The sequence below is a fragment of the Uloborus diversus genome, chromosome 6 (assembly GCF_026930045.1).
Source record: "Uloborus diversus isolate 005 chromosome 6, Udiv.v.3.1, whole genome shotgun sequence".
Taxonomy (NCBI): domain Eukaryota; kingdom Metazoa; phylum Arthropoda; class Arachnida; order Araneae; family Uloboridae; genus Uloborus; species Uloborus diversus.
Window position 1 is genome coordinate 23,887,107 of NC_072736.1, and position 23,747 is coordinate 23,910,853.

The 23,747-nt window shown below is 34.2% G+C and overlaps 1 protein-coding gene across 1 annotated transcript in view; it reads right to left on the reverse strand.

Annotated features, from left to right (window-relative positions):
* Positions 1–13,611: 13,611 nt before the first annotated feature.
* The window catches only part of LOC129224280 (nuclear pore complex protein Nup214-like), a 124,830-nt gene continuing 114,694 nt past the window's right edge, over positions 13,612–23,747 (reverse strand). Inside the window, 1 exon segment of the mRNA XM_054858707.1 lies at positions 13,612–13,770. Within this exon segment, the coding sequence (XP_054714682.1) occupies positions 13,725–13,770 (46 nt within the window). The 3' untranslated portion in view covers positions 13,612–13,724.

Genomic DNA, 23,747 nt, shown 5'->3' on the forward strand with positions numbered 1-23,747 from the left:
TAGTGCAAATGATAAAGTTGCTATTGAAGGATTTATTTGCTCTGTGTATGTGCTTCTGACCAAGATTTCTGACATTGGAGAACTTCGTTGGTTCATGTTTCCAAGCAGGAGGCTCAAGATGAAAATGTGCCTCCTACAAGAGCATCTTTGTCCCCATACATTTTAAGAGCGCATTATCAGGTATTAGAGTGGTGTCTTGCTGACCAGCAGCACCCGAATTTACCGTCACCGTTAGACTTCGGATGGGAAAAGAAAGACAACTTCTATGCCCCAGTTATGTGTATACTTCCTTGTGCATCTGAATCAACCTTGAAGCTAGTTCGATGCAGCTGTGTAAAAGGAAAATGCATTGTTTCATGTAAATGCAAATCTCAGAACTTTCTGTGTGTGGAGGTGATGAGAACTTATGTGAAAATCACAGTCAACAAAGCGATATTGATGACACTTCAGATGAAGAACTTTAAGTAAGAACTGTTATTTACTTTTTAAATTAAAATCGTGAGGAAATTCTGATTTTAATTTTTTAATTAAAATCAGAATTTAAATAATTTACTTATTGTTTAGAGTACATAAAATGTAAGTAATAAAATTGTCACTGTTTCCGATATTAAGTAACGGAAGTTGTAAATTTTTCTACATTAAAAATAAATAAATAAATAAATTCTTATAACCCCAAAACACGTGTATGCAAATAATTTTACTATTTAATAATTTAAAGTTTTTATGGAATAATATATTTTATTTTATCGTACAAGCTTTCCAAAATATTTTTTAACTGCTATTGGTAACTAAAAAAAATTCATAAAATCTAAATCGAAAATCACAAAAAAAAACTTATTTTATATGGACAATTTGGTTTTAAATTTTAAAAGTAATCGTATTAAAATATTAAATATGTAATACAAGTTGAAAAAAAATCATAATAGGCCTCAAAAATGTGTTAAAACCGAGAATTTTCATCAATATCTACTGCAGCCGCCATCTTGGATTAATGACGTCACACAGGCCGTCTGACACGAATTCAAACAAAACACCCGGTGAGACATAGTTATATAGGCCATTAGAAATGTATTAGAATTGGTCTCATAATTTCCTCACGAAATTTCCCACGGAGTGTCTTTTACCTTAAGTATGCAACTGGACTATTAGGTAGAGAATACAAAATATCAACAGTGGCAAAACGATGATATAATAACGCGTACTATAATTTATAGCAGCAGTATTTTTTATCCCAGTAATTTTCTCCTTCTCTGAAACTATAGCAGGAAATAATGAATTTATGCCACTCGCGTCGGAACTCAAGGGTTCCTCGGAATACACTTTGGGAATCGCTGGTCTATTAAATAATCCGTTTGTAGAGATCCTAAATACGGAGAGATTGGACAACTTCGCTAGTAGCTCCGTAGACCGTAATGCATCTTCTGCCCCAAATATCACTGTACATTGTATCGAAAAAATTGGAAGCTGAATCTATTATGAAATGCAATGTGCAGATCACAAATATCTGTTTGTTTTCTATCTTTATTAACAAATTTTTGAGAAATAAAAATTTCTTTGTACGCGCTATGACGATGCGAAACGATTGGCGCCGGATTGACAGACCTGGCGCTCACTCCGTTTAATAAAAATACGAAGAGGAAAAAAATCAGTCTGTTCTTTAAAGATTTCATGTCATATTCGTTGGGAAAGCTAAAAATTCACACGGAACAGCATTTCGAGCTGACAACACTTGGACTAAACATGGCGGAGATCGGCGCGCCGTTGTCCAATCTCTCCGTATATAGGATCTCTAATCCGTTTGTGACCTTGAGTGCCAAACGCAATCTAGTTAAAAATCGGGGAAAAAAAAAAAAAAAAAAAAAACGTGAAATTTTAGACTTTACTGCGAGTAAGGGCAGAGCCGGCCTTAAGCCAATTAGAGCAAAAGAGCCCAATGGGGCCCCGCTCTAAAATTTTTTTTTTCCTCACAAAAATGAATAAGAAAATAAAGGAAATAAAACGTTCAAATGAACTGAACTGATATTTAATCTGGGGGTATTTAGCTACTTTCAGTGCTACATATATATTTCAGCATCCCTATTAAAGTTAGCAAAAATATGTCCAAAACTACTAGTCTCCATTAAATTTCCAGAAGAAAAAAATGAAACTTATGTCCAGTTGAACATTTTAAAATCCATATCTAAGAAAGTATTCGCTATATCCTATAACTTCCGGTCAAAAGAAAGGAACTAGGTAGTGTTGAACCAAAGTACAAATTTTTAATGATTATCAGCAATGTCAAGGGCACCTATTCCAGGATCTTACTTACACATGGGCAATGCGGAAATTTACCGGAGACTCCGAAATTTCTGTAAGTTCCAAAGCTATCTTAATTTATTTCATTTATATAGCTACTTTTATTACTCAGCAGCAATGAAAATTTTTTTAATGCACAATTAACACTAACGTATGCAGGGCCCAAATAAGGTATCGAGAGGCCCTAGGCAAAATACTCTTTTGGGGCCCCCCTGTATTCAAACTATATAACTTTAGCCGTTGATTGAAACAACTTTAGCCATAGACTAAAGTAAGTTTAGCCATTTGGGGCTCCAAACTATCAGGGGCCCTAGGCCACGGCCTAGTTGGCCTATTCAGTAATCAGGCCCTGAACGTATGTGCAATTCTGAAAAATAAATAAATAAATGATAAACTTAAAATACTGCGTGCTTAATATGCGTAAAACATCTCCATAACCATTCTAAAGAAAGCAAATTGCCATTCATCTTCTAAAGTTTATACATCCAACCAGGAATTCGTTTTTTAAATCTTCAAGACCAAAAAAATTTCTTTGGGCAGCCACCAAACCCTGACATATCTCCTAACGTGACTGAAGATGCGTTTTTAAGACTTCAATTTCAAAAAATTCAGGAGGAGGCTACTCAAACTTTACCCTTACATCAATGTTATAATTTTAGTGCTTTTCCCTTTGCGATAGATTGCGCATATAGGCGGATCGAATTGCGGGGTGGGGGGGGGGGGGGGGCTTTCCCCCTCACTTCTCAAAGTTGCACAATAATAATCAATAGAAAAATGATCTTTTGTTGGGTGGGTTGATTTATTCCACGAAAAAAAAAACTAAAAATTCCAACAAAATGGATTTTTCTCATGTTATTTCACGATAATCGTACTTTGAATTGGAAGAGGGAAGTCTACGGTGGCCACCCGTTCCGGTTTAGGAGGCCAAATTGAACATTTTTTGGAGCTCATTTAATCAGTCATGTTAAAGTCCCATAATATCGTCCAATTTTACAAAAAAAGGAAGAAAAAATCAGCATCAAGAGCACCGTCCCCTAACCCCCACACTTCTTTTGACCCTCCAGTTTTCTCGTGCACCAATTGCACGTGATTGTGCATAAAGATTCTCAGAACTACTTTTCTTCCGTTCTTAAAATTCACTCTTATTTTTGTGGCCATTCATTCATTCATTTCTTAAGGGAGAAAGAAGTAAAAATCAAACGTGATGTAGAAATTTGAAGGACGACGGATTACTGCGGCAGTTTCAAAGCCTTGCCCGAATCAGAAATATCGGCCGGCTCTTCTCGAATTTGTACAACCATTCTGTAAAGGGCCCCGCCAGATTTCTCCAATCGGGCCCCACATGTTCTAAGGCCGGCTCTGAGCAAGGGGGGCAACCGCCCCCTCACTTCCAAAAATAAAAGTAACTTCGGGCCCTCACTTTTGAGAGTTAAAAATTAATAATCGCTTGAAAAATGATTTTTTATAGGATAGAATGATTCAATTCACGAAATTAAAAACTGAACATTCCAAATAAATGTACTTTTCTCATCTTATCTCTTAAGAATGGAGTTTTGAAATGGAAGGGAAAAGTCGAGAGTGGCCATCCGTCCCGATTTTTGATGTCATATTAAATATTTTTAGAAGTTATTTAATCAGTAATATTAAAAGCCAGTGATATAGCGAAATTTCACAAAAAAAAAAAAAAAAAAAACTTTAAAGGTCACAGCCCCCAACTGCCCCCCCCCCCCTTTTGACCCTCCACTTTTTTGGTGCACCAGCCGCCTATGGAGGTTTGAAAAAATAACAAAAGATTCAACAGGATCTATCTTTCTTTTTATTCAGATTTTTTTCCCCTCATGGTGTGGGGTCCGTAGCATTTGCTACTTCGCTCTGTGGCTAATTCATCCCTGCTTGAGTTATAACATTTTAAAACACTAAAGACGTTGGCAAGTAAAAAAAAAGTACCCTTTAACGAATGATTAAAATTAGTACTTCATCAATTATGAATAACAGATAATTTTAATTAAATCTAAATTTAAGAAGTCAAAGAGGAAGATTTCTAAAAGTTTCATAAAAATCTGAAATGGTCAAGTCGAGTGGCTGATGATTTTAAATAAAATAATCCTCAGCGGATTTTCTGGAAATTCATTTATAGAGTTTTTTCCCTATTTTTTTCACTTACATACTGGAAAAACGTGCTTGAATTTAACATAATGTTTCTGTTAGAAAAAAATAACGATACAACTTACTGAAACACATATAACGTCTTAGAATTGGACGGAATGAATTTGATATCCTTTTTATGTCAGCTAAATCGCTCTCGTTTTTACAATAGTTATATTTTTATTTCAAATTTAAAAACATGGTTTCAACTCTTAAAAATGCTTTTCTGAAATAATTTTGAGCCGACGATGATCGAGAGAGAAATACAGCCTGCTTTTAGAGAATCGATGGTTGCCATGAGGGAAAGTTGGCTCGTTCATTTTCGGGCGAATTTCTCGTCAATGCAGGGCCGGTCTAGGCCGATTTGGTCAAGCGCTGAAAAATAATTTTTTCTCCTTTAGACAAATACGAAAAAGTTGCATAAAAATAAAAAGGTAAAAACGTAATATTAACTGATTAGTCCCAATGTAAAAATTGTTAATGATTATCGTCATTTATTACGGTGGCTAATAACAAAAAGGGTCCTTTTCAGGATCTCATAGCATGGATAAGGAGCGGGGGGAGCGAAGCTAACCTTTTTTCCCATTTTATTTGTATTTATTTAAATCGGTGTCTATACCTATAAGTATAAACATAGTATCAGTAAAAACATTTTTCAAATTTGAAATTATTGTTACCTTTTCATGGAATTATTTTACGTAATACATAAGGTAAACACACCAGTAGTGGCCACTTCAAGGTTTATAGTTGAAAAAATTGGATTTCAGGTTTCCCAGTGGATTTAAACGTGCAAGAGTTAATACCTCTTGGTCACTACTGGTGTTTATCTTACATAGGATTATATATAGTCTTATATCTAGTATTATATATAGTCTTATATCTGCTTAAAAAAAATCATGGGCGATGGGAGAAGAACGGACACCCTCGACCCTCCCCTTGTGCGCAACACTGAATGAAGTAGTAAGAATAATGAGTATAATCTCTCTCTTTATTCAGTAAGTTACCGCCCTATAGCCAGGGCTAAGGCAGAAATACATGAAATACACCGCCTGTACTACCTCATGTATTTCTGCCTTAGCCCTGGCTATAGGGCGGTAACTTACTGAATATACCTGCATTGCCTTCAGTATTCGAGTTGAACCGAACCATTGCTTCGGTCACTCGTCTGGTCAGTGCTAATTCTGTATTAGCTACCAGTTTGTTTTGCACTCTTGGCTTCCTTAAGGGGTTTTCCACCTCCAGCTCAGTCACTCCTATGCCGGGCTGATGAGTGCTAATAAGCACGAAACTGCAGTCCTCGGTTGCTTCGGTCACTCGTCTGATCAGTGCTAATTCTGTATTAGCTACCGGTTTGTTTGGCACTCTTGGCTTCCTTAAGGGGTTTTCCACCTCCAGCTCAGTCACTCCTATGCCGGGCTGATGAGTGCTAATAAGCACGAAACTGCAGTCCTCGGCTGGAATTGACTGAGCCTGGCGGTGTATTTCATGAATCTCTCTCTTTACTTGTTTTTCTTTTTAGATATATATATACTGTTATAATACTAAAATGCTTTTGAAAATTTGCTTCTTAGTTGGCATCAGAAGTAAAAATTGTTTTAGTTTCGTGCTTAGAACTGCTTGATCAAGTGTAGGTAGGACGGTCTCAGGGGAAAAGGTTGGGGGGCAGCGGGGCAATCGCCCCTTCATTTCGTGTAAATTAGTATTTTCCCACGTATAATGTTTAAAAAATGCAAAGTTAATGAGGTGCAGATTATACGTTGCCGCGGATTATCTGTGATTTTTTTTTTCTCAACACCCACCAACGCACTGAAACTCAATATTTACAGTAGGATTCACCGATCGAGCCCGTTTGCTGGCTGAATGTTGTTTATTTTACATAGCTTGGATATTCTTTTGCTGCCTGTATGTTGCTTCTTTTGCATTGCTTGAATGTTCCTCTTACGCGATTCAGATCATGTAAAATAAACAACAATACAGTTAAAGACGAAGCCTTATTTGCACCAGAGAAGACCGTTTGCTCCTTTGTATTGACTCTTTGTTTTTCAAGTAATTAGCGTACCATAATCATGATTTCAAAAAGAAATCACTAGTTTTTTAGTTCATATTTCAGATTAATTTTGATTATACCTTTAAAGTAATTACTTTTTTAGTTTAGTTGCTCAATTAGTGTGTTAAATAAAAACTTTTTTTTTACATCGTATTATCCGCAGATTATACGAAGCTTTTTTTGCTTCAGGTCGATTTTAGGATCTGCGGATTATAGGTCGCCCTCGGATAATACGCAGGAAAATACGTAGATGCACAGTCACAGACACACAAAACAGAGGGTCATTGCAACAATTCTCAACTTTTTCCTAGGGCACGAAAGTATCCCTATCTCCCAGTCTCCAAAACATTCGTTTCTTTTGTATCATTGAAGCAGATGAAATTCTGAGAATATAACTGTTTAAAATCAAACAAAAGGCACCTCTTTTGCTTGGTTCCTACCAAATTTCTTGGAATTCTTCCCTGCGTGCAGTGACGTAACCAGAAAAAAGTTTTAGGGGGCACATTGGAAAAAAAAAAAAAAAAAACATTTTTGATCTGATAGGAAAAGGGGTTCGGTCAAAATTTTAAAACTTTTAGTTTTAGAAACGCAACTTTAGACTTTCTTTAGGGTATAGGGGTCTCAGTAGAAATTTCTAGAAATTAAAGCCCTAAAAATACGATTGTAGGCAGTGTTTATTGACGCAGGGCCGTACTTAGGGGGTGGCAAATTGTGCGGCCACTAAAATATTTTGAAGTTAAAGGGCCGCTAAAATATTACAAGAGAATAAAATATTTCTGTATGAAAAAATATCTTCTTTCTAATGGCAGCAACAAAGAGAAGATGCAATGGGACAAACTTGAGCTACAGCGCATTAAAAATAGGCTGGGCCGTGGTAGCCCGATCGGTAGAGTATCGGATTCGAGACTGGAGGGTCATGGGTTCGAACCTCGATGGTCGAAGACCCACCGTCGTCATTAAAGGGGACTGGGCGACGTTAAATATGCTCGTGGTCTCAATGTCCTCCAAGTGAAACGATACCTCTGGGGGTGCTAGCACCAGGTAGCTATTATCTCCTGGACTAGTTCTAAATTCTCATTAACTGTTCGATCCGGTGATGGTGCTGCCATCTATCGGTACATAAAATAATGGAGGCAAGGCACTTAGTATGCAGTCCTCGACATAAATACAGTTGTAGTCAGTTGTGACTCTGAATAGGAATAGGAAAAATAGGCTATTTTTCATGTGAACGATTTAGACAGCCACTTTGGATGCCAATATCGTTTAGAAATCAATATTTATGCTCTGCAACTATAACCTATTAAAAGCATGTATACTGACGATAGAATTGCAAGGTAAGAGCATTTGAATCAATTTTGTTCAGAATTTATGACATTTTAATATCTAGGAAAACGTTTCTCCACTGCGTTTTTCTTGTGACTCTGCATGTGTACGACACAAAAGTTAATGAATTCAAATTCATAAAAATATTGGAACGTATTAAAAACCAAAAGTACTTTGAGCTCCTAAAATTTCAGGCTTGCAGTGTGATAAAATTTCCCGTAATCTGAGCTTAAACATGGCAATTCGTTACGAATCTGTCACAGAATTTCAAATTCCTTTTTCTAGCCTTATTTGAAAGACTACTATCGAAGAAAAAGTATTTTGAAAGGAGAAAATATGTTCTTTCTAATGGTATTAACGAAAAGATGCGAGGTGACAAACTTCAGCTACAGCGCTTTGAAAACAAGCTATTTTTTACTTGAACGGTTTTGATAGCCACTTTGGATGACAATATCTTTTAGAAAATAGATATTTAAGCTCTGAAACTGTAATCCATTAAAAACAAGTACTTTTACAATGTAATCATGAAGTACGAGCCTTTTAATTATTTTTGTTAAAATTTTATGATAACAGGGAATTCAGGAAAAAATTTCCCCGCCGCGCTTTTTCACGAGTTTACACGCGTGCTATAAAAAATCTGAGCTCAAATTTCCAAAAATACTTGAATGCATTAACAGCCAACTGTACCTTAAGAGCCTGAAATTACAGGCTTTCAGTGTGATAAAATTTTCTGTAAACTTAGTCTAAATTTGGCAATTTGGCACAAAAAGCTGATCCGCCGTTTTGGATTAAATTTTTCGGAGATCCTAGATCCTCAGGATTTGGATCTAGGAAGCTGAAAATTTGCTTAAGTTAGTTTCAAAGGTATCTCTACGCCTCTATAAAATTTCATCCAAATCAAAGATGGTCGAGCAGGGACTCCTAGGTCACTTGACAAAGAATGACTCTTCTATGTCAAATTTTTGAATTTGTAGCATGAAAACAATTTAAAAATAATAAATCTTGATGAAACTACAAATCAGTTGAAAAGTTTTTTGCACATTTGTGTCCAAGGCAATGAGGATAAGATTAAGTTTTAAGAACAAAATTTTTTCACTTCTGAAGAAAATTGCATAAGTAAAAATTTAAAAAAAGAAAAAAAAAAACAATTTGCAGCACATTTTCCGTTATTTTCATTAGTTCAGGAAAACATCCAATTCTGCTTTGTTTTTAGAAAAATAGGCATTTAAGCATAAGGCATTTTACTTCCATCTTGTGAATGACCAAAGATGGCGACTACGTTTCACACGTTCTGAAAGACATTTCGATGGGGGAAAAAATGGTTTTCCCCGATCGACCCTCTCATCCTCAGGCTTGTGCTTCTAAAGCAGTAAATTTTTTTCTCTCCTGTTGAGTTTGTGCATAATTCTTGTTCAACGGAGGAATTTTTTTCTTGGGAACTATTGATAACCAAAACTGGCGATTGCGGAAGGTTTTTCATTTTTTTTTATTTTTGAGGGGGTCGCCACTTTTTAACTGCTAGCCTCATTTTGCCCCAAAATTTTGAATTTTTTTCAGGAAACATCGATGAAAACGAAGATTAGATCTCATAATACAAAATTCCCTTGGAAAAAAAAATTTGGGGCCAAAATTGAAAAATTCCCTGACATTTTTAACCATCGCATTTTCCCTGATAATTCCAGGTTCTCCCGAAGCGTACGAACCCTATTAAAAGAGCTTAGTCAAGAACTTGCTTTAAATCAAATTGCATTTTGGCATCACAGTACATATCAAGTGCATACTGCCATGCAGGGCCTGCTCTAGTTGCTTTGCCGCCCCAGGCGATGTCAACAAGATCTACCACCCTTGGTCTTGACACAATATATATATATATATTTTAACTCACTGAGCATACTGGCAAAAAAAAAAAAAAAAAAAAAACCCTAAGGAATACATCTGAGAATTTTCATTTTTTTGCCTAAATACATTTTACTATCATGAAATTTACCGTCCTAGGCGGTGTCACAGGTCACTTACGCCAAGAACTGGGCCTGCGGCTATGGGGGAAGTTAAAGGACAGTATCTGTAGAAATGAATTTTTAAATGTTTGATGGAATGCATTATGTAATTCCTACTAAAAACGGGAAAGGTTAGAATTTCACGGTTTTTTTTTTTTTTGGTGCTTTATTTTCAGTGGAAACCAAAAGAGCAAGCTTGTACAATAAGCTAAAGTACCAGTGGCGCAGCAAAGGGGGGGGGGGAATGGGGGTCTTAAGGGCGAAAACATCCCCCAGAGGCATTGGTTTTAATATAAATGCAAATTCTAATACAGTACTTTATGCATATAAAAGGGCTATTTTGATCAAAAACCACTTTCAGAAGGTATTTTTAATCAAACAATTCCTTTCAGAAGGTATTTCTGATCACAAAACCGACTCCAGAAGGTATTTTTGATCAAAAACCCTCTCCAGAAGGCATTTTTGATCGAAAAACCCCTTGCTTCCAGAAGGTATTTCTGGCTGCGCTAGTGTAAAGTACAATAGATGACAAAAATGCAAAAAGAAAAATTTGCAGACACTGTGCTTTATCTTCCCATGGCAGAATAGATTGCAATATATTTTACACCTCAGACCCCAGTTCAAGTCGACGGTACATATTCTATTCAATTTTATATATTTTTGCAATACTTTAATAAAAATTTCAGTACAGTTCCAGCACTTACAGCATGTAAAAAAATCCAATGCATTTCCAGTAAGTAACCCCGTGATATTAGTTTTATTACAATATATTTTAAACTAAGAGTTTTGTATTTCATTCCTTGTATAGGGTGAAAAAAATAGCTAGATAAGAAAAACTTGTCAATTTACGCAAAAATTACTGATTTTCCGCATAGCTTCTTTCTTAAAGAACACGGGCGTAGCTACGGGTGGGGGGGGGGGACAACCCCCCCCCGAAACGTTAGTCTTGAAAAAAAAGAAAAAGAAGAGAAAAGAAAAAAAAAGAAGAAAAAGAAAAATAATCAAAACGACTTTTTTCTGAGTAACAAAAGTCAAAAATTCACTTTGCTCCCCCCCACCCTCCAATGCCTTTGAAAATCTGCTCCATGTGTAATCCTCAAGCATAAAGACGCCTCCCTCTGCTGCGACAATTTTTTGATAATTGAGTAAAATTTGGCACTTTGCTTTAGAAATGAGACTGATTTGTTAAATCCACGTATATGCAGCCTTTCTTTGTCATAGATTCTGCAAATTGTTAAATTTGTTTAATTTTATGAGCGGCGCTGTGGGAATATTGCATACAGTCGAATCTGTATATTTCGAATTTCACATTAAAGAAAAAAATCGAGATAAAGAGGTTTTGAGATACTGGGGCTTTAAGAAACCTTTTATAGAAATTTGAAATATGATGATGAAAATTTGAAATCGATACTAAAGACAATATGGACTCTTGATTAAAATTCCTCTTTATTAGTTTTGTTTGGTATTTATTCTATTATTACATTATTAAGTGCTTTATGGGGAGTTTAAGGAATCATTTTGACAGTAAAAGAAACTTGAAGCATATCTTTTTCAAGAAAAAATCTTTTACTGCTTTTTAGTCCCTGATTTTTTTTTTTTTTTTTTTTTTTTTGATTCATTATCTTGAAGGATCTTGAGGTTAGCAATTGCTGCAAATCTAACTTGCCCAGTATTCTACGATTTTCCTTTTTTCATCACTTGAAAAAAACTTATACTTTCTTTTCACTCCAATCATTTCGGTTTTCTAAGGAATCACAATTTTAAGAAAGAGAGCAACCAAAGAACAGTACTAATCCAGATAACAAAGCGAAATGGCTTTTAACTTGAATGACCTTTAACCATGATCTTGAAATGTTCATTTTACATGTCAAACCTGTGAATTTCACCCCTTTACTCTTCTTCCAAGAAAGTGCGCAAAACGACTGTCCTTTGGTTAATCTTCCTGGAAAGCCTATTCGTGGAACACATTTCTCCCTTTTTCCACTACCTCCTCAGCTCTTGAAGACAATTCCTCTGTTTCTGAGTTGAAGAAAATGTTTTTGTTTGCTGCTTTAAAGATCATTGGGCTTTGAATCCAAAAATGATAGCATAACCGGAATTCGAGACGATAGAGGTTTTTGTTGGTCTGGTCTCGTGTGTGTCATAGGCCATAGTCAAAACGACCGTAGCTAACCAGAGTATCCATTGCAATCACATTGATTTTTCAGCCAGTATTTACTGCATTTTCTTTTGGAAACGTACAGTCTGTTTAAAATAGTACAAAGTGAGAGTTGTTGCATAATGAAGGAGAAAAACCGATAACAAGCTTTTTGCAATCCAAAGAAAAAAAATTAAAATGACGAAAAGGATTGCTCTAAAAAGAGAAAGTTAATGTCGTGTGAAGAAAACGAAGTACAGTCTGCAAAGCAGTATTAGTCCCATCGGACCCTTCTGAAGGTAATTTTATTTTAATTCAAAAGAAAAACTGCATAGCATTACATGAATAAAAGGTTTAAAAACGAAATGAATATAGATTACTTCTATTAGCTTGGTTCGGATTAAAAAGTAGGAAAGAAAAAAGACTTCTGTTTATAATACCCGAAATTGCTGTTGCTCTCTCAAAAAGATATTTATGTAAATTCTAAAACAGCTAATAAAATTAAAAATAAAGACTTGAAAGGAGAACTGATGGTATGATGTTGAGCGAATAACTTTCTACCGCCAACATTTCTTCCCTAACTTTTTTATTCAAATTTTATTAAATGCTTAAGAATTAGCATAAATGTAAATACATAAAAAGCAACATACAAATATAACGATATGAAAAGCAATTTCATTTTTTGCGGGTTATAAATCAAGAAGTCTTTTTTTATTTTGCTTCATACTTCTAGTGCAAACCAAGTAAATAAAAATAGTCTTTATAGTCTGACCATCGATGAGATTGAAAGTCAAACATCCAGTTTACAGGCGGAAATGGAAGTATCTATTAGCTTTCAAGGGATGCCAGCTTTTGTAGATGTGTGTTAGCCTCTAAATCAAACAGTCACACTGAAATGAACGGAACACGCTCATCAGATATTTGGTTTCCCCCTGATTTAGATAGACTGGTTTTGACAAGACATTGCTAGAAAATTTCACTTTAAATTAAATGGATTGAAAAGAAAGAAAAGTTAAATTTTCCACAACATTAAAAAATAAATTCTTTGCTTTTGTTTTGTTTGACACAAGTATCGGAATTGGGGCACCCCATTCCAAAGTATGTAAGATTCACCTCCCTCTCTTTTTAATACTAAAAAAATTTATATATATACATACATACATATATATATATATATATACACACACACACACTCATATATATATATATATATATATATATATAGAAAAGAAGAACCCCCCCCCCCCCGAAAGTCGGGTCTAGCTACGCCTCTGCTAAAGAATACAGCTTACATGAAGGTAAGGGACCTAGGGGCGTGAACAGGGGGGGACACCTGCTGGCCTGGACCCGAGTTTTTTAAAATGAGGGGTGAAATATATGTAGGGATGTGGAGGGGGGTCAGTAAAAGTCATTTGTGACAGGCCCCAAAATTTCTGTGCATGCCCCTGATGGAACCTTAGACACAGTCCCATCCATTGGTTTAAAAAAAAATGTTCCTTCAGTAAAGAGTAATATATAGAATGCTCCCCCCCCCCCCCGCCCACCTCTTTAATTCATTTTCAACAAAAAACACATACTTTAGAAATTGATAACCTCTTCTTTCCTGAAGTTGGCTAGAAAATAAATTGTAAAGTCAAAATTCAAAACACAAATCATAAATTGAAGAATTTATTTAACTATGTTCAGATACGTTAACATGTTTTTCTCAATAGCATCTTTAAACAATCAACATTTTTACATTTGTTAAAAAAGAAGACAGGAATTCATATATAAGTTTTCATCAACTTCTCCACTGTGAAAAAGCAGAAGAACTTCCACTAGGAGAGCTAAGGAAGAAAACAAACAAAATATTTAAAAATTAACTTTGCTAACTTAATGGAAACTAGGGTAAATGACTAGTTAAGAGCTTGGTAAGGTCTTTTTTTTTTTTTTTTTTTGCAAATTAGGATTGTTGTTTAACTGTTATGTTGCAGCTCAATTATGGAAAATAATAAGTCTCACGGTGTTAGAACTCAGATATTGCATATTTATTGCTGTGAAATTTTCATTAAAAAATTTATTCAAAATTCAATTATGATCTATATATTTTTGGGCATTAAATTGGGATACACTGGCTTGACCAGTTATGGTCACACCCACTAGTTATGCACATACTAAAAACTAGTAATTGTCATGCTAGCTGAATTCAATTATTTTCAGGAAATGCAAAAATGTCTCAAAAATGCATTTTAGCTTCATGTTTTTCAAAACCTAGCATTTTCACTTTGGGTGTCACCCCCCCCCCCACACGAGTAACACCCAGGACGGACCGCCCCTTGGCACTGCTTTTCATAACGTCAGCAGCCAACAAAAACAAATCCACCGCCAAGAAAGACGAAAGAAAATAAAAGCGACCAAGAACAGTTTATGCGACAGAACAAGTTGGGGTTTTCTGGGTTTTTCACCCCTCTGTATCTCAGTCCCATGAAGACCCCCGGTGTTAATTTTTAGTATACTCAATCTCTAGTGGCCTCTGACAACATAAACCAAAATACAATCCCCTGGACCATCAGGGGGAGGAGGAATTTAAGTTATAAAATCACTGTTCAAATAAGTTTTCGCTTTCTTTGACAGGGCTACAGCCCAGACGAAGAGATGAATCAAGCTGAAATTTCGCACACACATTCCTTGTGCCCTATTGATGTGCCTTTTATGCCATTTGACCCCCCTCCCCTCCCCCCTTGTTTTTATCCCCCCCCCCAAATTGTACCTTCACGGGGTTCTGCTGCAGACCCCCAGGGGGTCTATGGTAATGATTTTTTGTGTACATATTCTTCAGGAGCCATTGAGGACATATACAAAAATTCAAACTCCAGGGACATCATGGGCAGGAGTAATTAAAGTTTGAAAATCACTTATTTCCCCTAAATTCTTGTGTACTTACTCTCAGCTTATAGGGTTTGTTAATCTCTAACTACAATTGCAAGCAGTGGCGTAGCTAGACCCGACTTTCGGGGGGGGTTACTTCTTATATATATATATATATATATATATATATATATATATATATATATATATATATATATATATATATATATATATATATACATATATAATATATATATATATATATATATATATATATATATATATACATATAATATATATATATGTAAATCGCTTTTCCCTTTTCTTCTTTTTTTTTTTCTTTCTCTTCTCTCTTCTTTTTCTCTTTTTTTTGAGACTAACTTTTCGGGGGGGGTTTTGTCCCCAAAACCCCCCCCTTAGCTACGCCCCTGATTGCAAGGCTAGAACAGATCTAAGCTCTAACAATTATTCAAAAGTTGTCTTTGGAAATGAAATTAAATCAAGACTACTAAAACAGACCTAACAGTTGAAACTAAACGTTAAATCGCGGATATCACAAATTTGCCACAGCGACTGGGCATGCGCGTGGACTGTTGTTTGTTTATATTTAAACGGAGAAACGTTAAAGAATGAGATTAGAATACAGTCCCCCTCCCCCCCAAATTTACCAATACGAGATTTCCTTCCTTCCTGTTTTTCAGTTTTGATACATTTAAAGGGGAAGAAATTTTAAATGTCGGTGAAACTGGGGCTAAACCATTAGAATATTTTGCGTGACATTTATATGAAACTCATATACGCATATGAAAATGACTCGACTAACTTTATAATTGAAAGCAAAAAATAGCACTTATTTATTGGTTTGCTTATTTTCTAAATTAATGCATTTTTCACAAACATAGCACATTATGAATTGAAATATATGAAATATGTGTGTAGATATCCGTATTTTGCAGTAATTTGTTCACAGACAAAGTTTTTGCAATTAATTTAAGCAAGACTTTTGAAATGATCTAAGTCCACACTCATACGCAGTCTCTGTGGCAAATTTGTGATATCCGCGATTTGACGTAGAGTACAGTTGCATACATCTTCTGACACATTCAAATTTAAAATATTTAAAGACTTGCTTTTTTTTTGATTGGTCATAACATACGTTATATTGTCTTTTCAGTGAACTTTTAAACAAAACTAGGTATTAAACAAGACAAAGAGTTCCATCAAAAGAAAGATAACTCAACAGTTAAAATTATCCCATAAAACGTAAAATAATCCACGATTTAAAAAAAAAGAGTCATCAAATAACAACTGAAAAGCTATATTAAAATAGCCCGCAAGTTGTAAGACATTAAAAAAATAAAACTTCATGGAAATGTTGAATTATCCGTCAAATAAAGAAGCTGTAATAGAATTTATTACAAAGTTGGAAAATACTTGAAAACAATATAATTTAAAATATAGTATTTTATTATTCGAGCAGTTTTCTTTGCAACAGAGAGGATACAAGGATTGCAATAAAATTTAAACGGCCCAATTCTCACCAAACGAACATAGAATCTTACTGGTCAGAAAATAACATGACGTAAAATTAAGCTTGCCATTATTGTTCCTTAAAAACACAAAACAACGTTGTTTCAATTGAATATTTATGACTTGAAATTCTCAATTCTAAAAATACAGACAAAGTAATAATATGAATGCAAAACAATGTGATATCTCAGCAAAAACAACCCTGTTGTAAAAATGTCCCCACCAAGAAAACTTTTAACTCTTCCCCACAAAAAAGAAAGCTTTCATCCTAAACCAAAAAACCCTCACCCTTAAAAAGTCATGATATCTAGTTTGCCTGCCAAGTATCTGCCAAACTATCATCCTCCCTGTTCTCCTCTTTCATCACACCTACTTCCGTTAGAAACTCCTCCCACCTTCAACTCCTCAGAAATATGGATCAATCCTTTAAATTCTTTATCTAGTTTGGCTGGAAGCTTTTTGCTCACCAAGCAACCACCTCAATTAGAAAAGCTTCCCGCCAAACAAGATAAACAATTTGAAGGATTGATCCATATTTCTGAGGAGTTGAAGGTAAGAGGAGGTTCTAATGGAAGTAGGTGTGATTAAAGAGGAGAACAGGGAGGATGATAGTTTTGCAGGTACTTCGCGGGCAAACTAGATATCAGGATTTTTTAAGGCTGAGGGTTTTTTGGTTTAGGATGGAGGCTTTCTTTTTTGAGGGGAAGAGTTAAAGGTTTTCTTGGTGGGGAAATTTTTACAATAGGGTTGTTTTTGCTGAGATAACTTTTCTAGGTCAGAAAGGAAAATTTAAATATTCCTGTAGTTTTCAAAAACTCCAAGGAAGTGACACCACAAACGAAGAAAAGTGCGGCTCAAGTTATGAAGAGAATTTCTTATTATCATCTAGCTTTCAATCATAACTTTTGAGTGTTGAAATATGCATATTTTTCTTATTGGAAAAGTTTTGTTTGAAATGACTAGAACTGCTCTTTTCTTCGTTTTAGTGTCAATTTCTTGGAATTTTTGAAAGCTAAAGGAATACTTAAATTGTCCTTTCTGATCCAGAAAAGTTATTTTGTCCTTTTGAGTGCATTATGAAAAGTGCTTAGTATTTTTTTTAATTCTGTTATTTTATTCTTTTTAGTGTAAATGTATTTCAGAAATAGAATAATGTTACCATCACGAAACTTCGGCTTATTTTGCACATAATTGCTCCGTACTAAAAGGGAAAAAAAAACAATATACGTGTCTAAAACTTTAAGCAGTTGGCACTAAAAATTAAAACTTGTTCTTCTCCAGGATTTATTTGTTAGCTATTTTAATTAAAACCATTTAAATATTAAAGGTTTCCCAAATTAATTTATGTTTCAAAACATACAAGTTACTTGTGATAAAGATCCTAATATGGGTCAATCCATGTCACTTCAACCCAGTCATGACACCCATAGTCTCAGATTTTGGTGAAATTTGGCACAATTGTTCCTTTTATAAGGTTATGAGAAAATGCAAAATTTTTTTGCTGTATCTCGAACGGTTTAGATTTTATGGAATGTGAAAGTTTTCTGAATTTTACGATTTTTGCCGATGGTGCGCGTGAAAACTAATTTGCATTTATGCAGAAAATAAATTATAACTTCCCTATTTACCAACGAATATTGTTGAATTTTTTTTTTAATAAACCTGATTATGCAAGGATTACAGAAAAATACAATTTCATCAATAATTATCAATAAAAAAATATAAAAAATTCCTAAAGTACAATTTATTAATTTTTTTGAGAAAGTTGGGAGCTATACTTAAAATGAGATATCTCCAAATGGGTAAATAATCCCTTCATTTTTTTTTAATTTCTGATCTAAAAGATTTATTTTATCACATAAAAAAATAATTTAGGTGGTTTTTACACTAATTCATTTCAACAAGGGGCACAAAACATTTTTTAAGATAGCTGCATGAAGAAAAAAAACATTAACACCAGCCTTGCTCTCAAAGGGTAAAAATCTGACTACTATTATGCAATTTTGTCTGGATGAAAAATTAGATTGAATATACAACACATAAATGGTAAAAATTACATTTAAAACTTGTGATTACAAAAATTAAGTGCAATGATGAACATCCGATGAACATGTTTATTGCAATGAAAATCATCAACTTACCTCAAGGAACATACATAATGTTAAAAAATCTTTTAACTGCAGATAAGTGAACTAATACTTTCAAAAATTGAGCTGATAATATCCCCCCCCCCCTTTTTTTCTTCTATTTATGATCTTAAAAATTCATTTTATCACATTTAAAAATCACCTTTGTAATTTTTCCCTTCCTTCATCATTTTTTTAATCTTTAAAGATAGAAATTGTTTCAACTAACTTCTCTGGGAACTTCAAAACCAAAATGTTAAGCCAAAAAAACAGAAAGAAAGAAAAAAAAAGTGATCAACCAGGATAATCCACTGTCATTCATCTTTATTCATCAAGTAATAAATAAGAGCTCCCCCTCCCTTCCTCCTACACTTCCAAGTGATGAATGAAAATAAACAAAGTAGCTGCACAAACCCCTTGAGAGGCCCAATGAGCCTCTCTCTTGAGAGGCTCATTGAGCCCCTCTCCTCCCTTGAGAGCTCATACATGAAACTTGTCTGAAAAAGTTAGGTCTTTTTGAAACAGAACATATGGCCTTGACTTGTGTAAAATATACAAGTTCATACCACATATTATATGATTGGAGATTGTGCAGTTGTACTTAGGGTTTCCCACACATGAAATCATCATAGAAACAGAACTACAAACCTTAACCAGTCAGTCATTCAAAAGCTTTAATACTTTAACTGATTCTTATTTCCAATTACAGTATTTTTAGTTGTAATTAGAAGTGAAAAGTTTTTGTTTTAATATTGTCGTTTAAAAAAAAATTGCTAGTAAAATTTTGATTTTGCATGGCTGTAAACTAAAAATGGAGACATGTAGCGTTGGAGAAGTTACGCATAGTGATTGTCATTTGTTGAATTTATCAAGAAAAAGGACACAAAGAGTACTAAAAACTTCTCTGAATCTGAGTTAACTTTATTGAAATTAAGAACAGGTGCAAGCAATAAGTTAAAAACTATTTGTCTTCATCATCAATGTGTGTATTTGCAAAAGTATGAATTTTTACAAAAGTGTTGTTGTGATCCTTTTGAAAAACACAAATCTTCAATTCAGAAAGGACTTCGCATTGTAACTTTAGAACTAAGTAGGACTATTTCAGCAAAAGGATTTCAAGTGAAACCAGGACAGAAGCTTTGTGCGAATTGCAAGAACAAGTTTTCTCAATTGAATGAATTTTCTGACGATATTGAAAAAACCAGTGAAAGCAGAAATTCCTCAGAAGAAGAAGATGATGGATTGAATCTTAATGAGTTAAAAAAATTACAAAAAAAAAAGACAAATCGAGGAACTGAATTCTTCTTTGCATGATATAGGATGCTCCCCAGTGAAATTACATGCACTTGGAGAACACAGCAAACCATCTTATGGCAAAGAAAAGCTACAGAGAGTGCATGAAACTGTAAAAGAAAAAATTCAAAATATTCTTGAAGTTAATTTGCCAGAAGAAAAAGATGTCCCAGAAAAAGATATTATTCAAAAATCCAAAGATCTAGATCAACTTATTTCCATTATTAAGAAAGACTTAAGCAATGCTCCCCCCCCCCAAAAAAAAAAAATTCAAATGTTGACAATTCCAGCTGCATTGATGTGGCCAAAAAGGAAAATAATACAGACTTTCAATGCTTCTGATTACACAGTTCGCGAAGCACAAAAACCGTTTTAAGATAAAGGTTTTTTAGCAGAACCGGAGCCAAGACGGGGGAAAATGTTAAGTTCTGAAACTATTTCAATTAGTAGAACAGTTTTATCAAAGTAGCGAACATTCTAGAATTCTGCTTGGAATGAAGGATGTTGTGAGTGTTCGAAAAAACGTTTACGAAAGAAAACGCTTAATTTTGTGTAACCTCAGGGAACTGTATTTAAAATTTAAAATAGAATACCCAAATATGAAGATAGATTTGTCCAAGTTCTGTTCATTAAGACCAAAGTGGTGTGTTTTGGCTGGTGCTAGTGGCACACATTTAGTGTGTGTATGCACAATTCACCAAAATGTAATTTTGCTAATTAAGGGGGCGGGAGTAGTAGAAGATTATAAAAAACTTATGTCCTTCATTGTTTGCCAGGACACAAAAAGAGAATGCATGCTGCGACATTGTGATGACTGCCCATCAAAAACCAACCTAATCCAGTTTTTAGAGTCTAAATTCGAAAATTATGAAAATGAAGAACTTGTTGAGTACAGCCAGTGGGTTACTACAGATCGTACTGAAATGATAAGATGTTCAAGCTCAGTGACAGAATTCATTGATATATTGGTTGAAAAATTGAACAAATTGATTCCACATGCACTGATAGCCAAATCGCAAACTTCATTTTTCAAAAATTCAAAAGAAACTGTTTCATCATACATTGCTGTAATATCAATGGATTTTAGCGAAAATTATGGTTTTACAATACAAGATGAAGCTCAAGGTTACCATTGGACCTCACAGTCATGTACTATTCATCCTGTTATGATCCATTGCAAAGGTCCAAGTAATGAAAAAAATATTTCATCACTTTGCATAATATCTGATGACCTAAAACATGATGTAGCTATGGTGCATAAGATTCAGGAAGTAGTAATAGCATTCATCAAAGAGAAACACCCTCAAATCAGGATTGTTCACAACTTCAGTGATGGATGTGCTGGGCAGTACAAAAACAAGTTCAATTTTATAAATTTGTGCATGCACGAGAATGACTTTCAACTAAAAGCTCAGTGGTCATTCCACGCAACTAGTCATGGAAAAACGGAATGTGACGGAATAGGGGGTACTGTCAAATGTGGAGCCAGAAAACACAGTTATCAACAAGAGTTAGGCAAAGAAGTATTAACCACAAATGATCTTTTTGAGTTTTGCAAAACTAGCTTCAAAAATATTCACTTCCAATTAATTTCTAAACAGGAAGTCGATTTAACTCGCCAGACTTTAGAAAGTCGATTTAAATCAGTAGAAACTCTTCCCGGAACAAGAATGTTCCACAATTTTCGACCATTGGATAATTTGGGAAACATTGAAGCAAGAAGAATTAGTAGTGATGAAAAACCAGCTCTCACTTTCAATCTCTACAACAAACAGCAAACTTCAATTGTGAAAATAGAACAGTTGTATTCTGGGTGCTTCATCGCAAGTATATATGACAATTTGTGGTATTTTGGCATGGTGAATGAGGTAAATGAAGAAGAAAAAGATGTTACTGTAAATTTTATGCATCCTCATGCACCTTCCCCATCATTTCTCTGGCCAAATAGGGAGGATATTTGTGCAGTCCCTATTACTCATGTCTTTGCAGTTGTGGAGCCCCCCAAAACAACAACTGGAAGAACTTACCAATTTTCTCAAAACTTTATGAAAACAATCAACTCAATTTTTGAAAATACAAGTTCCCTTATCTGCAATTAAAAGAGTATTTAATATTATGCATGTTCCTTGAGGTAAGTTTTTAAAGATTGCGATTTTCATTACAATGAACGTGCTCATTGAATGTTCATTACAGCATTTAATTTTGTAATCAAAATTTTTAAATGTAATTTTTACCATTTATAAGTTGTATATTCAATATAAAGGTATGCTCCAGACAAAATTGCATAATAGTAGTCAGATTTTTACCCTTTGAGAGCAAGGCTGGTGTTAATGTTTTTTTTCTTCATGCAGCTATCTTAAAAAATGTTTTGTGCCCCTTGTTGAAATGAAGGAGTGTAAAAACCACCTAAATTATTTTTTATGTGATAAAATACATCTTTTAGATCAGAAATAAAAAAAAATGGAGGGATTATTTACTACTCATTTGGAGATATCTCATTTTAAGTATAGCTCCCAACTTTCTCAAAAAAACCTAATAAATTGTACTTCAGGAATTTTTCATATTTTTTTATTGATAATTATCGATGAAATTGTATTTTTTCTGTAATCCTTGGATAATCAGGTTTATTAAAAAAAAAATTCAACAATATTGGTTGGTAAACAGGGAAGTTATAATTTATTTTCTGCATAAATGCGAATTAGTTTTCACGCACGCCATCGGGAAAAATCGTAAAATTCAGAAAACTTTGACATTCCATAAAATCTAAACCGTTCGAGATACAGCAAAAAAAATTACATTCTTTCTTACATCCATAATAGAAACAACTATGCCAAGTTTCATCAAAATCCGAGACTATGGGTGTCAAAATCTCATTTTTTGGGTTGATTTGACGTGGAATGACCCATATGTCTCTTTACTTAGCTCCGTTATCAATTATTGGCATAGATGAGAGTGATGACAGTGAATACATTTCATGCTTGCTTCAGAGAAGTCCTTATTCAAAATTTTCATCATGATTACTATGAATATTACTGTTGTAAGGGTTTTATATTTAATCATTTAATGGGGAAATTACATGAAATTTGCTGCTTTCCATCCTAACCGAAATAATTATTTTATTTTAGAATTTTAATTTTTCAGAGTTAAGTTGTACCTTAAGATTAAGCAAATCATTTAGTGAAATCTTGAAGTCTCTAAGTGGTCTAGTTGCTGAGAAATAAGCAAAAGCAGGTCTCAGATTTTTCTGCGACAATCAGGCCAGGTATAATAAAAGTGCTGAATAACAGTAATTATAAATTTACTGTTTTAAGGGGTGCGGGGGGGGGGGAGAATCAGGAAAATGCTTGTCTCCTCATTCCATCCTCTGTCTCCTTTTTTCATTATAAAGTCATTGTGAAATCAATACGAATGTATGAATTATTGATTTTTTTTAAGCAAGTGATACAGTGAGAAATTATTGAGCTATAGCTAGTTTGCTTAAATATATTAAATAATATTTTCCCATTAGAAATTAATGACAAAGAAAGCAAGAATTTTTTATTTTGAAAATTCCTCCCAGAAAAATTTTCTAGCAGCACCACTGATTATAAAAACTTTTTAGCGTAACAAATCAAATAAGTAATGTACTTTAACTAAATCAGGCAATTTTTAACTTGCAACCCTAAATAATCTGTATATAGTAGAAAAATGTGAGGAAAAATCCACACCAATTTTCCTACACATGACACTCAAATCACCCTCTCTTATTTAGTCTCACTTGGTCAATGCATTTGAAGCCATCAATTTGAGTAGGATTAAGCATCAGCTTAACTCATTTCTCAAAACGGAAAAAAAAAATTTGAAGCTAAGTGAGAGTTTTATGCATGCAACTTAGCATGCACTGCTTCAACTCATTTATAAACATAAAAATTTTCAAAATAACAGAATCTGGGAAATGATCAGATAAGAAATATGGAATTGAGGGGGAGCCCAGAAAATATTCCAGCTCTTGTACTGTATTTTTTTGA